Source organism: Limanda limanda, chromosome 9 (assembly GCF_963576545.1).
Source record: "Limanda limanda chromosome 9, fLimLim1.1, whole genome shotgun sequence".
NCBI lineage: Eukaryota > Metazoa > Chordata > Actinopteri > Pleuronectiformes > Pleuronectidae > Limanda > Limanda limanda.
This window is the reverse complement of record NC_083644.1, coordinates 8,984,235-8,998,629: the sequence shown is the minus strand read 5'-3', so window position 1 is coordinate 8,998,629 and position 14,395 is coordinate 8,984,235. Positions and strand designations below refer to the sequence as shown.

Genomic DNA, 14,395 nt, shown 5'->3' with positions numbered 1-14,395 from the left:
TCCCTCTCTGAGACACACACCACTGTACAGATGTGTTGATTGTCACAGCCCAGGAAGAGGACACACAGTATTGTGATAAGACGTGGTGATAATAAGGGGATGTGTGTAGTCATACAGTCAAGCTCACTTACAAAACAAACCAGGAGTTTCATGCACACACACACAGACAGACACACACACAAACTCACACAGTAATCCACAGAGCATTTGGGACAGATTAGATAAAATGTCATCGCGGGACACTCACTTGAGCTTTAAACATTTTACTTAGAAAGGCACAAACTATGATTTCCTGGTAAATTATTTTTGATGTAAGAAATAAAAATCGAAAGACATATCTTTCTCTTTTCATGTAAATCAACAACATTTTTCCCGACCATAACTCCGATATAAGCGTCGTGAAGGACTCTTCCTAGATCAGTCTTTATTAAGTTTGTTTTCTTAATTGTTAATTTCAAACCTAGAGTTTTCCACTGTAATTTGTCTTAATCTTTTTTTTTCCAAAAGTGCAATAATAATAATAACAATAATAATAAGAGAGCTTAATATCTGTTTCTCTCGATCTTCCACAGTACCTGAGGCCAGTGACTGTGCTACAAAGTCCATGTCGACAGACAAAAAGAAAGCCAGAGTGAGGAAAAAGAACTGAACTCCAGAACACTACAACATAAAAGTAAGTTTTCAATGCAGGAATTTGACTTCGAAAACTGAGGATTCAATTACAAAAGAAGAAAAAAAAAGAAAAAGAAAAAAAATACATAAAAATCCTCCAAATTCGGTTTCATACAGTAGATGAAATGCTTCCTGTGTCGCTCAGATTAACATCAGCATAGTTCATCATCGTTTCCTCTTTACCTTGATCCCAAAAACACACACCAAAGGAAGAAAAAAGAAAAATAAAGAAAAAACATTTTCCTACGGAGCAGGTTTCTTTCACTTGAACCACTTGAATGATTCCCCCTGATCAACAGCCGACTGTTGGAACAATACACGTTCGTTATGGAATCTAGAATACAACAACTGTTTCAAACAGTATCTTTTTTCATATTCACGCCACGGTATCCGAGTTTCATTGTTACAGCTTTTTTTTAACGTTTTCTCTCAAGCCCCCCCCCCCCCCTGGTTGTAATGCATGTACGTTTATTTTGCGTCGATAAAAAGGAATCAGAGTCTGTTGTGGAGTCCGCAACATTCCTTTAACTCGCCGGTAGCCGGGGAGCACTGAGAACGAGAAAGAGAGAGCGTGGTGGGGTGGGGAGGGGTGGAGTGGGGGGGTACAAAGTGACAGGGTGGGGGAGCGAGGTGAGAGGGGTAAAGAGGTGAGGAGGGGGGAAGCTGGAAAGAGAGAAGAGGCGAGGGGGGGGGGTCTGTGTAGTTGCTTCCATTTAAAACTTGACAGTGACCACAATGTTTCAAGTTCTCTCCGTGCTCTTCTTCACTTGTGCCTCTGGAGGGCTTTCCTCTTTCTCCTCTTGAAGAAACAACAGCACCTGCAGGGAAACACACGAACAAGAGAGCGACATAAGAGCAGAGAATTCCACGAGAAGCTCCCTCCTCTACACACATCAATGTTTTTATGTCATAAGCATAATAGTTGAGCACCGAAACATGCCTTCATTACATCTGTGGGTTTCAAACTTAACTGTTTTCTTCCCTCTCAGCAAATCAGATCTTTCAAATATTCAAAGTTATTCTGTTTTCGGGACTAAAGACCATTCGCGACCAATTCAAAGTTGTATTTGGATCCAGTACAGTGCAAACGAGTCCCCACGCTGGAGCTAGCAGCGCTGCTAAAGACAGACAGATGTTCTCTGTGCATCTGGACGGATGTTTCGTACTTGGTTTCGTCCGCCACTTCGACCTCGGTGGGAGCGGTGATGGGAGCGTTGGAGTGTACAGCTGTGGCGTCGTCAGTGTTCAGCTCGCCGTTCGTTGAGCTCATCACCTGCACGAGGGCAAAAAGGAAACAAAACTGCTGACACACACAAACACACACAGACTTCAAGCCACTGGGAGCAGGGTGGAGCTGCACATTCATATAAAAATATGCAACCTTGATTATCATCTGTCAGAGACGGGCAGCGGTTAAACCGTCAACCTGGATTGACCCTAACTAAAGAAACTTCATAGATATTTCAAGGACATGTCCACATTTTTTCACGTCATTTTTTAAACATGAGCAAGTTTCCTAAATAGATATTTAAACACGTTTTACCGGCTGTAATCCTTCATCCTGTTATGCTATTATGAGATTCCTTAGAAAACGTGCTACCAGTTAAAGGCTGGGACAAAATGCAGAGTCATTTATCTCGCCACTAACTTCACCTCAAAGTCCAAAGGTAGGCTGATAACTGACCCTAAAAAAGTTATGGTCACTAAATTTACAGCTTTCTTGCAGCGATGTAAGAAAATAAGGCATCGAAAGACAAGAGCAAAAAGACTAAATGGATTCCTACAGGGGCTCAAAGGAGAAGCACTGTTTATTATTATAAGAGAAGAACCGGAGAGTGGCTTCTCATGATGGAGGAGCAGCACAGTCTCCAGACCTGTAGCTGGTTTCAGATGAACTGGACAGAAAGTGAGAGCAAAGCCAACTAGAATTTTTAGGGGAATTCAGAAGCACTGATCATGTAAAAATTACATCTGGAAAGGTTATCCGACACTTACACTAGTTGCATGTGTATGTATTGAAAACTGTGATTTTTTTTGTCTCCAATTTTAGGCACAATTTAAAAGGAATCCTAACAGCGAATAATAGTTTCCACAGAATGTGAAAACTGTTTTAAGAGACAGAGAAAATGTGAACCTTTCCTTTAAAAGCTGCAATCCCGTCACCAGACAGTAGGTGGCACAGTAGTACCACTATTACTATGGAGGCCACTGAATCCTGTTGCTACAGACATGTTTTTTTTTTGTCTAACTGTACAAAGGGGGAAATACAGTTTAGTTTAGAGTCTGGGCTGAAACAAAAAGGTAAACGTCTCTAGTGTCAAAACAAATTAAAATTAGAAGGATCAAATATAGACATAAACTAGCGTTTTGTAATGATCTGTGTTTCATGGGGTTTGCATTGCAGTTGCTGCTGGATGTCATTTTGCGCGCCCCCCCCCCCTTGTGAGCAGCCCACAGCACATGAGGTGAATGAGAGCAAACAGAGCAGGCGGAGCACTGACACACTGGGATTCAAGGAGTTTCATGCAGGCAGGAGTTGAGACAAAGCACCTGACAGGCAGTGTGAAGCCAGTGAGGGACGATGGGGGTGGGATACACATACAGAACTATGAGGTTTCATGCATTAGCCATATGAGCAGCAGCAGTCGCAGCAGCAGCAGTACCTGAACAGAGCCCCCCAGCCGCTCAGCTGTGAGGTGCGACCCCAGAGTCTCCTTATTGGTCACGGGAGTGGGCTGAGACTCACTTCCTTTGGGCTCGGGAGACTTGACGCAAAGAGCAAAAAAAGGGTGGAGGCAGGTGGTGGCAGCGTGGTGAGAGGGGGGGAAGGAGGGAAGAGGAGAGAGGTTGAGGGGTCAGGGGTGAGGCAATGTGGTGGGAGGGGTGGAGAGGTGTGGAGGGAGGAGGGGAAGTGAGTAAAAAAAGTAAAAAAAATTATAGAAGACATCTTCCAAGCAGAAGCAGGCTTGTTAAGACAAACTATGTTAATAAGAGAAATAGAGGGAAGCAAATATTTATGTGAAGCACAGATCAACACACTAGTAGAGTCATGCAGGAGTAAAAGAAAACAGCCTTGATCCCCTCAGCTAACACTGCATATTAGCAGTTCCATACAAAGTCTATGGAACCAGGTGTGGGAGGATGCAGTGTGGGTCGGGGGGGAACCCATTACATTCTGGTGTGGATCCAGATCAGGCAGCGGATCCACTTATTTTGTCTGCCTCCTTTTTTTTAAAACGTTTTGGGTAAATCTCTCAGATATAATGATGATTTCTTTATCAACAAATCTGAAATGTGGAAAGTGCCAACATTAATTAATTGGTCAAATGTGCTTGATCTCAATACATGTATATAAAATAGGGTTATATTGAGTGACCTAGTTTTACAAAGCTTCAAATTTACAGTATGTTTTTACATTATTATAAATTGAGGACATAAAAATGTATAGCTTCATATAATATGTGACAGATACTCTTTCAGTGCAGATATTTGTTTTTTGGTTTGATATGGTAAAGTGTTGTGACCAGGCTGTTGTTGGAGGTTGTTGTTTTACAGTCAATAAGCCTGGTCCAGAGAGCTGTGCCCATCACGATAGAGAGCAGTAAAAAGAGGCGAGAGTCCACAGTAATTAGTCATAAAACGTCCTGCACTCCCTGTGTGGCTGACTGGGAACCATCGACTCATCCCAGCATGACTTGGACCCCGACTTCTGTCCGTCACAGTGATTTCATTGTGGTTTTAGAATAATAAAACTCTTGAATTATTACCCTCTTAAAACTAACCCAAGGCTCGGATAGCATGCCAATAAAAAAAAAATCAACTCTACATTTTGTCACTCACTAAGCATGACTGTCATTACTGGTATGAACAATGCTATTTGCATTTTCAACTCGTGCATGCAATGACGTGAGCTTAGAGTGACAAGGTGTGAGGAATTAATTGAAGTCAAACCAGTGCTTTGATCTGGAGCTCTGCCTCGGGACTTGTGCACGTCAGCTACTAACTACTGGGGCCACTTTAATTCTTATTGTCTGTCAAAGACTTGGAGGGAAAGATGACTTCACTGCCAAGCAGACAGAAGAGGAACAGGAATGAGGGAGAACTGGATCTGAAAGGCGGCCATTTTGTCCAGGAAGTCGCTCACAGCTGGTAGTGGAGCCTGGCAGGGGAACTTGAATGACTGGGTTTGATCGGTCTGCTGGTCGGTCTGTCAGACTGACACGCTGGTGAGTGGGTGTGGTGTTTGCTGTGTTATCGATGCTGATGATGACCTCACCTGGTTTTTGGTCTGCTGTTGTGCTTTGTCTCTGCTGGGCTGCAGGGGCGTGTCACTGGGGATGGGGCCTATCGGTGTGGGCTGAAACGTAAGGAAAGACGGCGGTGTCAAAACTAACACAGCGTTGAATTCCACAAAATAATAGAAGATCTTTGTGTGTGCAAAAACAAATCGGTCATGATCTAATGACAAATGATCAGAGAGAGCAATGAACCAACTCCAGTCATGGTCCAATCAACCGATTTCAGAAGGATTCACCAAGAGGCACTCACAAGTGATTTGCCGACCCAGTCGTACTCGTAGTCAAAGACGTAGCCGTTCCTGTCGAACAGATCGGTGAAGAGCTTTCTCAAGTAGTCGTAATCAGGCTTCTCGAAGAAGTCCAGCCTCCTCACGTAGCGCAGGTAGGTGGCCATCTCTTCTGTAACAAAACGACATGACGTCAAATGCGGGAAAACTGGAATTCCAATGAGACATTCAGTAATGCAGGTGAAAAGGAAACCAGTTGGTTCCACTCACCGGGGAAGCTTTCACAAAGAACTTCAATTGGCGTCGCTCGTTTGGTGTCTCCGATTTTCTGATACCGCTCCTTCAAAGTGTCCGCCTGGAGGAGGAAATACAAAAATTACACTCAAAACGTTTACAGCAGATGGGTGTGGAGTAAATGATTGAGTATAATTATCAAAAGTTACAGCGTGTACTTGAGTTGCACACATGCAAATCCTTTTGTTAGTTTCTGAATTCTTGAGTCACCATAACAAAGATGAACTGGAGCCTTGTGAGGTTGAAAACCAGCTTTGTCCGTCATGGCACTTTGCCACAACAGTTGTGCCACAAGCTCTGGCAACGACTTGTAGCTTAGGTGTTTTTAAAGCTATGTGAACAATGGCATTTGGCACAAAACTCCCTGTTGTTTACACAGGAAACTGGGAGAGTTTATATTCATCACGTCCTCTGAAGACAAATGATGCTTAAAAAGCCCCAAGTCCACGGTAAAGAAAGAAAACACACCTTGTGAAAAGTGATGTAAACATTCTCAAGTGAAAAGCCAAATTAAAATGATGAATCTTAATATGAGCAGAACATGTCTCCTGTCACCATCTCCGACAGGGTTGTTGTCTTGTTCAGACAGAACCAACCATTATCAACATCTAAGCTAGATTCATTAGACCAGGGAAACATAATTTCTCTTACGCAGGCTTTACTACATTGTTACCAACACTAGCCACTGAACATGTTCCTTCCAGGGTTTGATAAATATCTGGTCTCTGGTCCTTCATTGTATTTTGTTGTTGTTTTGGCCTATGCCACCCAACATCCCCCACATTCATGCATCTCTCACATTCATCCAGCAAGAGCTTCCTCCCACATAACAAATGTTCAGAATGAGGTGTCTTGTCTTCTCGTCTATTCTCTGTACACCTTTTATAATCCTTCAAAAAGAGGAAAACACATTCATACTGTCCTCCTGGAACATGTGATCAAGACAGTGTTTTAGTTATTTCCCGGTAAAATGCACATTGGAAGTGAGTCTTTGTTTCTGGTGTGTGACTGTTACGACCCTTAGCGGATACCGTTATTTAAATATAAACACATCTAATGTGTAGCCCTGACCTACAGAAGGAAGACAACATACTCTACAGCAGGGGTCACCAACACGGTGCCCGCGGGCACCTGGTCGCCCGCAGGGACCCCGCGAGTCGCCCGCAAGGCATGCTCTAAATTAAAAAAAAAAAAAAAAATTAAAAATGTTTTTTTTTAAAAAACGAAAAAATAATTAAATTTGAAATTAAAAAAATAGTCAAACCATCCCACTCTATGCCAGTGATTCTCAAACAGCTAGGGCGCGCGATCGGGAGGGGGACATGTGTGTGTGAGTGTGTCCAGACAGCACACACACACACACACACACAGGCCCCGGGGCTCCGCCCCCAATCATTCGCTCAGAGCAGTGATTCTCAAACTGTGTGGGGCGCGCAACCGTTAGGAGGAAATGTGAGGCGCAACTAATATTATAGCCGAACTAATGTTTTGACGTCTGCATATCTTTAACGGCGGAGCAGTAAACAAATCGCTCTTTCGCCGTAGCCAGTTGTCAGCAGCCCGCGGCTTCAGCTCCTCTGCAGTGGCTCCCTGTGCATGAGGAGAGACTTGTATGGATTTTAGGTCTGAAAACTCTGGCAGCTGACAGTATGAGACCCAAAAAATGAAGAAGACACATAGAAACATTACACCCCAGTCATATGCATGTGTTATTTTTGGTTGAGCTTTATCATCTTGTAACAAAGTGCTTATAAGTGGTTATTTGGTTATTTTTTATCTACTTTTGAAAAAGAACAGACTGATGGAGGCATGTAGTGATAAATGTCACCAAAACTACTTCAATTAAGTTGAATTTAAGCAAAGTTGAAACAGTTTAACAGAAATAAATGGTGCATGTATAAATATATCTGTTTCCTACAATCATTGTTGTGGAAATCATTGTTAATAATTATTTCAAAGAATAATTAACATTAACTTGATCAGACAGTCTCTTCACATATATTATTAATAATATTAAAAGGTGATCTGTGCAACTCTGTTATTCAGGACGTTTGTATCAAACAAGCAGTGGTGTATAAAGTACTTGAAAGCCATACTTGAGTAAAAGTACAGATATCTTACCTGAAAGTGACTTCGGTAAAAGTAAAAGTCACCTGTCAGAAAATGACTTGAGTAAAAGTCTTAGAGTTGCTCATATTAAATGTACTTAAGTATCAAAAGTATCTGATGTTGAAATGTACTTAAGTATCAAAAGTAAAAGTACAAGTACCAAAATTAAAAATGCTAAGTGCTTTTTATAGTAGGCCTATACAGACAAACAACCCAAAATTGTTCAGTTCAGGATTTATTTCAACTGACTGAAAAATTATAACAACACTATATATATAATGTATAATTTTACAAATTTTGAACCCGAGATGCTGAGGTTAAAGTAGTATTGGACAAGTGCATCTGAACTTCTAGCGACAACAAAGAATCAACACAACAGAATAAACATGTGCCTCTTGATTCTACCTAAGAACACTAATAGACCAAATTAACCTTTTGTGTCTATTAGCTGTATTTTGTAACTGCCTGTATATCTGCCCGCCAGCTTGTCCTCTCATCTACATGTAAGCCTGTTTATTTATCATTAGACTCTCTTCACTGAATGGGCCTGTGTTTGTGTTTGCATTTGTTTCCAGCAGGGTGACAATACACCTGTAGGGTCTATTTCCTGTAGGGACGACAAAGTGAAGACACAACCCTGCTTGAAGTTGTATACATTAGCCTGTTTGTACAATACATATATTAAGACTCAACAGCTTCTAAGTTGTGTTGAGTCAGCACAAAGGGCGACTAAGGATTGGAATTGGCAATATATAGATATATAATATCTTTGCAAAAATTATATTGGCATTATAGTGAGTGGAAAACTGGGCCTGATTACCCAGGGTTCCATTTGGCGAGGTCCATTAAAAAACCTGAATTGTGTGCGTGAATATGCAGTAGTCCACGACACAGTGTTTGTTTTTGGTTGTGTTGGCTGAAAGTTGTTTTTGCGTTTGCTTATATAATTGGTTGTGTTGTTTGTTTTTCCATCTCGACTTGTTTTAAATCTGTTTGTTTTGTTGGACTTGGACATGTAAGACTAAGTAGACACGGCCAACCAATGATAGTCTATTTACCAACAGTTTTTGTTTAAACCAAATACTTTCAATATTTTCTTTAAGAAAAGTTAATCACTTGCTGCTTCGAGCTATGTATTTATGTGCAGATGTTGACACGAAGCAGGAGAGGGAAAACAAATGTGAATCGAAAAAGGAATACCTTCAAAAAATTATGTAAAGTCACCTAATAAAGGCCCTCAAAAACCAAATTAATTTACCTGAATAATAATCCTTACAATTTCAATAGGGCCTCACGTCTGTCAGTGCTCTGGCCCTAATAATAAAGACTGAACCGAGCTCCTGCAGGAGCAAGAGAGAGAGAGAGGTGCGCCGTGTGTAAAGGTGCACGTTACGCCAACCTCCGCTGCTCAAGTAACAAGCCAGTTTTGAGAATGTAAGAAGTAGAAAGTACAGATATTTGTGCTCAAATGTAGCGAGTTAAAAGTCGTCAGGAAAATAAATACTCAAGTAAAGTACAGATATGTGAAAAATCTACTTAAGTACAGTAACGAAGTATTTCTACTTTGTTACTTCCCACCACTGGAAACAAGTAGCCCTTCGTACTACTCAGTACCTTCGAAGTAGCTCTCAGTCTAAAAAAGGTTGGTGACCCCTGCTCTACAGTTATGTTGTGGCCACTAAGAAGTTTTGATTCTGACTGGTTGAAAGGTGACAAAGTCACCACTATTCTTGTGCTTTGGTAATGTTTTAAAAGATCATAAAATTTGTAATAGAACCCAGTTTTGACAATTAAAACTCAAGTCTGTGTTTAAAGCCACCAGCTGTCCTAGCAAATAGAGGAGAGGTCGAAAACATATTTCATGATCGTTCATAAACAAGTTAGATCAAAAACATATTACATAATGCAAATAATTGGATTTAAGGACATATGGCAGGCTAGTTGGCAAGTGGCTATGATGTTAGTGGAAAGACAAGTAGGAATGTCAACAAGAGTTGCCCCAACCGTGTGTGTTACTGCAGTTACATGATGTTCAGGCACCAACATCTGTTTCATATTATTATAGACATGAAACCTATCTAGTTAATTTATGTGTTCCAGCGGTAGCACTCACGTTCAGCTCTTATTTGCATCTTATAATATATAGTCTGATGCTAAAATTATAAACTGAAAGTGTCTTATCAGATGGCAACAGGGAAACATTTTTGTACTATACAAGTCTGGTTTTACTGTTGATATTTTGGGTTGTGCTCACAAACACCTTACAATTGTGCATAAGGTCCACATATGATATCAGGTTTGTTTGATGCATAAACAGCAAATACACAAAGAATACTGAATGTTTTCTGTACCAGGAACTTAGGGCTTCTTAATCTTTTAGGTTAAATCGAAATAGAAACAGGGAAATCGGTGGGGAGACGTTGAAATGTTATTACCTTGAAATGTAACATGGTGCTGTAAACACCAGGCTCTCTGTCCCTACAGTCATGCAAATAGCTATGAAAGACAAGCTATTCTGTAGCAAGAAAAGGGCCTAGCTCTATACTAAGCATTCAAATGATAAAAGAATTCTGATGTAAATCTTTGTGTGTCAACATGTGGATGTCACAAAACAAACTACAGTACCTTGAGGCCCTGCCACGGGAGGCTACCTCGGAGGAAGTACATAAACATGTGACCCAGTGCCTCCAAATCATCCCTTCTGCTTTGCTCTGGAAGAAACAGAAAAAGATGGAAAATTAGCCTAGAAACACATTAATCTTATAAGTAGCTGAGAAGGAAAACAGGCAACTGGGCAGGGGAAGATACAGCACAATTACACAATTATCCAAATGGTTCAACCGTAGAGCAGGTGTGGCCGCATCACGTGTCACAGAGCACAAACAGTCTGCAGGTTTTCATTCCAAACAAACACTCCACCCACTCATTAGCACTTATTTAACTAGAAGGGAGGAACCAATCAGGGAAATCACTGCCTGAGGGGGTTGGATGAATTTACATTGTGGAGACTGAAGACTCTTATGTCATGGTTGGACACCACTGTCACAGATGAAAACCAGTAAGGTGTAATACAAGTTATACATCAGAGACATGAAAGGGGGATGAGAAGGGCTTCCTGAGACTCTCTCACCTTTCCCCAGGTGTGTGTTGATGCTCATGTAGCGTGCCGTCCCAGTCAGACTCTTGTGCTCCCGGTAGGGGATGTGTTTTTTGGTCTCAGGGTCGATGTACTCTTTGGCCAGACCAAAGTCGATGATGTGAATGGTGTGCTGCCTTTTGCTTCCCGGCCGCCCAACCAGGAAGTTCTCTGGCTTCACATCTCTGTATATCAGACTCTTGGTGTGGACAAACTCCATCCGTGATATCTGCACGAGCAAAGAAACAGTCAAGATTAGCCTGTGGTCATTTCAGTCACTCAGTCATTGAACCAGAAAAGCAAGTATTCAGTAAATAGGGGTATAAAAGATCAAATTAGTCAGTAAGTATTGTGTTTTCAGATAAATCCCAAATCACACAGATTTCCTCCTTGCTTGAACATTCCTTCCTCTACTCAAAAAGTCTAAGTTTTACTACAATTCCTGTGCAGGTTCAAATCACACATGCCAGCTGAAACTACAGGTAGGTTTGCGGTCGCCCTCCTCCAGGCCTCACCAGCTGTATGGCTATCATGAGGACGGTCTTGAGGGAGAAGGTGCGGTCGCAGAGGTCGAACAGGTCCTCTAGACTGGGTCCGAGCAGCTCCAGCACCATGGCGTTGTATTTCCCACAAGGACCAAAGTAATACACCTGAGGGATTCCCTCTGTGGAGACACACAAACACAAACAACGTTAGAGAATATGTCATATCTAAAAACATTGATAACTAAAACTTTTCACAGAGTCAAATAATTACTGATTGAATAAAGTGTACAACATTTAAAAGTTGAAATTGAACCACGAATATGGTACTGGTACTTTGAGATGTGGTCTTCATTGCATTTTGACACACAGGCTGATTTTTCTTTTGTTTCATCTCTCAAACATATGAACCAAATAAGATCACTGTTTTTCAATTTATTTAAAATGTCTTGTATTGTATGTAATGTATTGCCACCTTTGCTATAAGCGTAAAACCAAAGTGTGGAAACTTAGGTGCAAGGTGCATTTGCTGAGCTGAATCATAGCCCTGGCGTCTGATAAGAAACCCAGGAGTCTGGTCCCTCACGCTGCAGCTGATGTGACCACATTACATTTCAGTTCGCTTCCCTCAACTGGTTTGTCAGAAACAGACGTCCTTCACTGTTTCTTTGGCTCGGAAAGGTGTCACTAGTTAAACATGAATGACACGAGATCACAAACTGAAAAGAGTCTTAAACCTCCACACCCACTTCTTGGTTGTGTGTATGACTTCTGAAGAATGTTAATGGTTCCAGCTCTATGAACTGTATGTACAGTAAAATGACAGTGATGCAATGATAGTGGAAAGAGGTGCAACAAAACACGACCGTATGTTCCTCTAATGCAGCAATAAGCCACACACTAGCGTAGAAGTGTTTCTGAATTCTCAATAGAAATATTTAAAGCTTATATCTGACCTTCATGTAAATCAGCACTGAAAAATACAACTTCTTGATATTAGCAAGCGCTCTCACTGATTTAACCTGGTGTCAATTCACAAAATCTAAAATGAATTCATTTGAATTTGATCTGATTTTTGATGATTCAGTTACATTAGATGAACGTGAAGCGCTTACATTTCTTAAATATTCATTTAATACGCATCACTGTGGTTTCTTTGACTATAAAATGATGTAGAGTTCACATTATCGTCTGAATCATAAACACATTTCCTGGTTATAAAAATGTGGACCAAGGCTGAACTGGACTAAAGCAAGATACATCATGTTTTTTTAGTTCTACACGAGTAAAACACCCGAGCAAGAACATGAAAAAACCTTCACATCTTACAGGAGTTTCATCAAGTAAAAAAGCCACCGATAGACTGACTGAGCAGATCCTTCAACGAAAGACAGCTGCCATCTTTTTCTGTCGGGTACGAACAGACCGAACAGTTGTTTGACTTCCACGCCCTCGTATACAGGTAGAGATAATATCCCTTCAACCAACACAAACTAAATTCAGAGTTCAGAGTGTGTTTCCTATCTAATGGATGCAATCTGCAACTCAGCTTAGAGATAGGCAAGGTGAGCTAGTTATAGCTGAGTCATTAGACCATGTGGACTGTAATTACTCGCGTCATTGTTTATGAGCCCAAGTTCCTCATAAAGTTGCCACAAACATCTTGCTCAACAACCACGCACCAACTACCTACGACTTACTAACAATAGGCACAAATGCAAAGACTGATACTGAATCATTCAATCAATAAAAATAAATAGTTGTATAAAGCCCACATGAAAACCACAAAAAAAGCTGTCTCATTGTGATCGAATGTCTTTATGTCTCCTAGCAATAAAACAAACTGCTGAGGTCTGACGAAGCAGCATCATGTTTAATCATGCATTATCTTACTAGGAACCAAAGAAAGGTAATGCTACGTAGACGCAAAGCCATGATTCATTTGACTGGCATTTTTGTCGGCCCTTCCCAAGGGAAATTCAGAGGAAACCGAAGCCTGAACATGCATTCACTTCAGATTCCACTGTCAGAGAAGTTTCACAGCCTTTCACTTCTGACACAATCAAACATAAATGAACGACCTTCTGGTCCCCAGGTTCACAGAGATCTGGGTCAGGCTGTCCGTGATGAGTTGCTTCTCTCATCAGGCAGTCCTTCTGGGACCTTGGAACCATTCTGTGCTGCCAAAGGCGTAGGACTGTCTGCAAGGCAGCCATGTCCCTGAAACCCAACTACCCATAGCATACCACATCAGTACTGCTGCGCCTGCTGTGGTGGCAGCACTGACGTGGTGTGTGAGCAGAGAGCAAAAGACAGTGATACAGACAGGAGAGGAGAGTCTGAGAGAGAGAAACACGGAATGAAAACAGAAGAAAACTGAGAGAATGGGCAACCGCGTTTAAAATAAGCCAGCTAAATTAGTTTTGACAATAGGCAAAACTTTGGAGCGCTATGTGCTCTATAGCATTCTGTTTGGATTGTGTGTGTATCAGCTGCTAACCAGGAAACGGAAAAGTTAACAATTTAATTCACCCGGTCACCCCTTAGCGTTGCTCTCACAAGACACACCTATCTGTACTTCTGTCTCGAGGATTGTCCTGGTAATGATGCCCATGACCGATGAGGCAGTGACAAGAGATCACTGGGAGGCTGACTCATCAAAGCTTGGCCCAAATCTAGAGGGCATTCAAAGCATAGTCATCACAAGCCGGCAGCATAGTGTGACTGTGTATTATCATCTTTCATCTGTAAAGACTGGTGCTTTACAGAAGCTGTAAGCACCAATCTAGAAATGACTGGTGGGAAGAAAAGAAAACGCCCAGAGCACGTTCTGGGGGTGATTCTGGTCAGATACTGGGACACAGCTTGCACACTATAGCTATTGGCTTTGGAAGAATTTATTCAACTTTTACTTACTCAGCCAAAACAGACAGTTGATCAGACAACAGTTGTGTTCTTTCCACAAGCTAAATGACAACCAAATCATTTCAGCAAACACAAATCGACTCTCTTAGGATAAATGTCTGAAATAATAATAATTATTATTATTAAGTCTAGAGCCAACAGCTCAAATCGGCCTATATTACCGCCTAACTGATTCATTGGATTCTGATAACGTCAGTCATAAAACACATCGTATAGCTGAGGAAATGCTCTCAGCGCTTGCCAACATAAATG

The 14,395-nt window shown here is 41.4% G+C and overlaps 1 protein-coding gene across 4 annotated transcripts in view; it reads right to left on the bottom strand.

Moving 5' to 3' along the window:
- Positions 1 to 1,335: 1,335 nt before the first annotated feature.
- Positions 1,336 to 14,395, bottom strand: part of csnk1g2b (casein kinase 1, gamma 2b) — a 35,186-nt gene continuing 22,126 nt past the window's right edge. For 3 of the 4 annotated variants that reach the window (XM_061077779.1, XM_061077781.1, XM_061077780.1), the window contains exons 4-11: positions 11,252 to 11,400; positions 10,731 to 10,965; positions 10,226 to 10,311; positions 5,468 to 5,552; positions 5,221 to 5,369; positions 4,949 to 5,029; positions 1,839 to 1,945; positions 1,336 to 1,490 (exon numbers count right to left, since the gene is read on the bottom strand). In XM_061077779.1, the coding sequence (XP_060933762.1) occupies positions 1,436 to 1,490; positions 1,839 to 1,945; positions 4,949 to 5,029; positions 5,221 to 5,369; positions 5,468 to 5,552; positions 10,226 to 10,311; positions 10,731 to 10,965; positions 11,252 to 11,400 (947 nt within the window). In that variant the 3' untranslated portion in view covers positions 1,336 to 1,435. The remainder of the gene's footprint in view (positions 1,491 to 1,838; positions 1,946 to 4,948; positions 5,030 to 5,220; positions 5,370 to 5,467; positions 5,553 to 10,225; positions 10,312 to 10,730; positions 10,966 to 11,251; positions 11,401 to 14,395) is intronic. The other variant, XM_061077782.1, reaches the window with a different exon arrangement.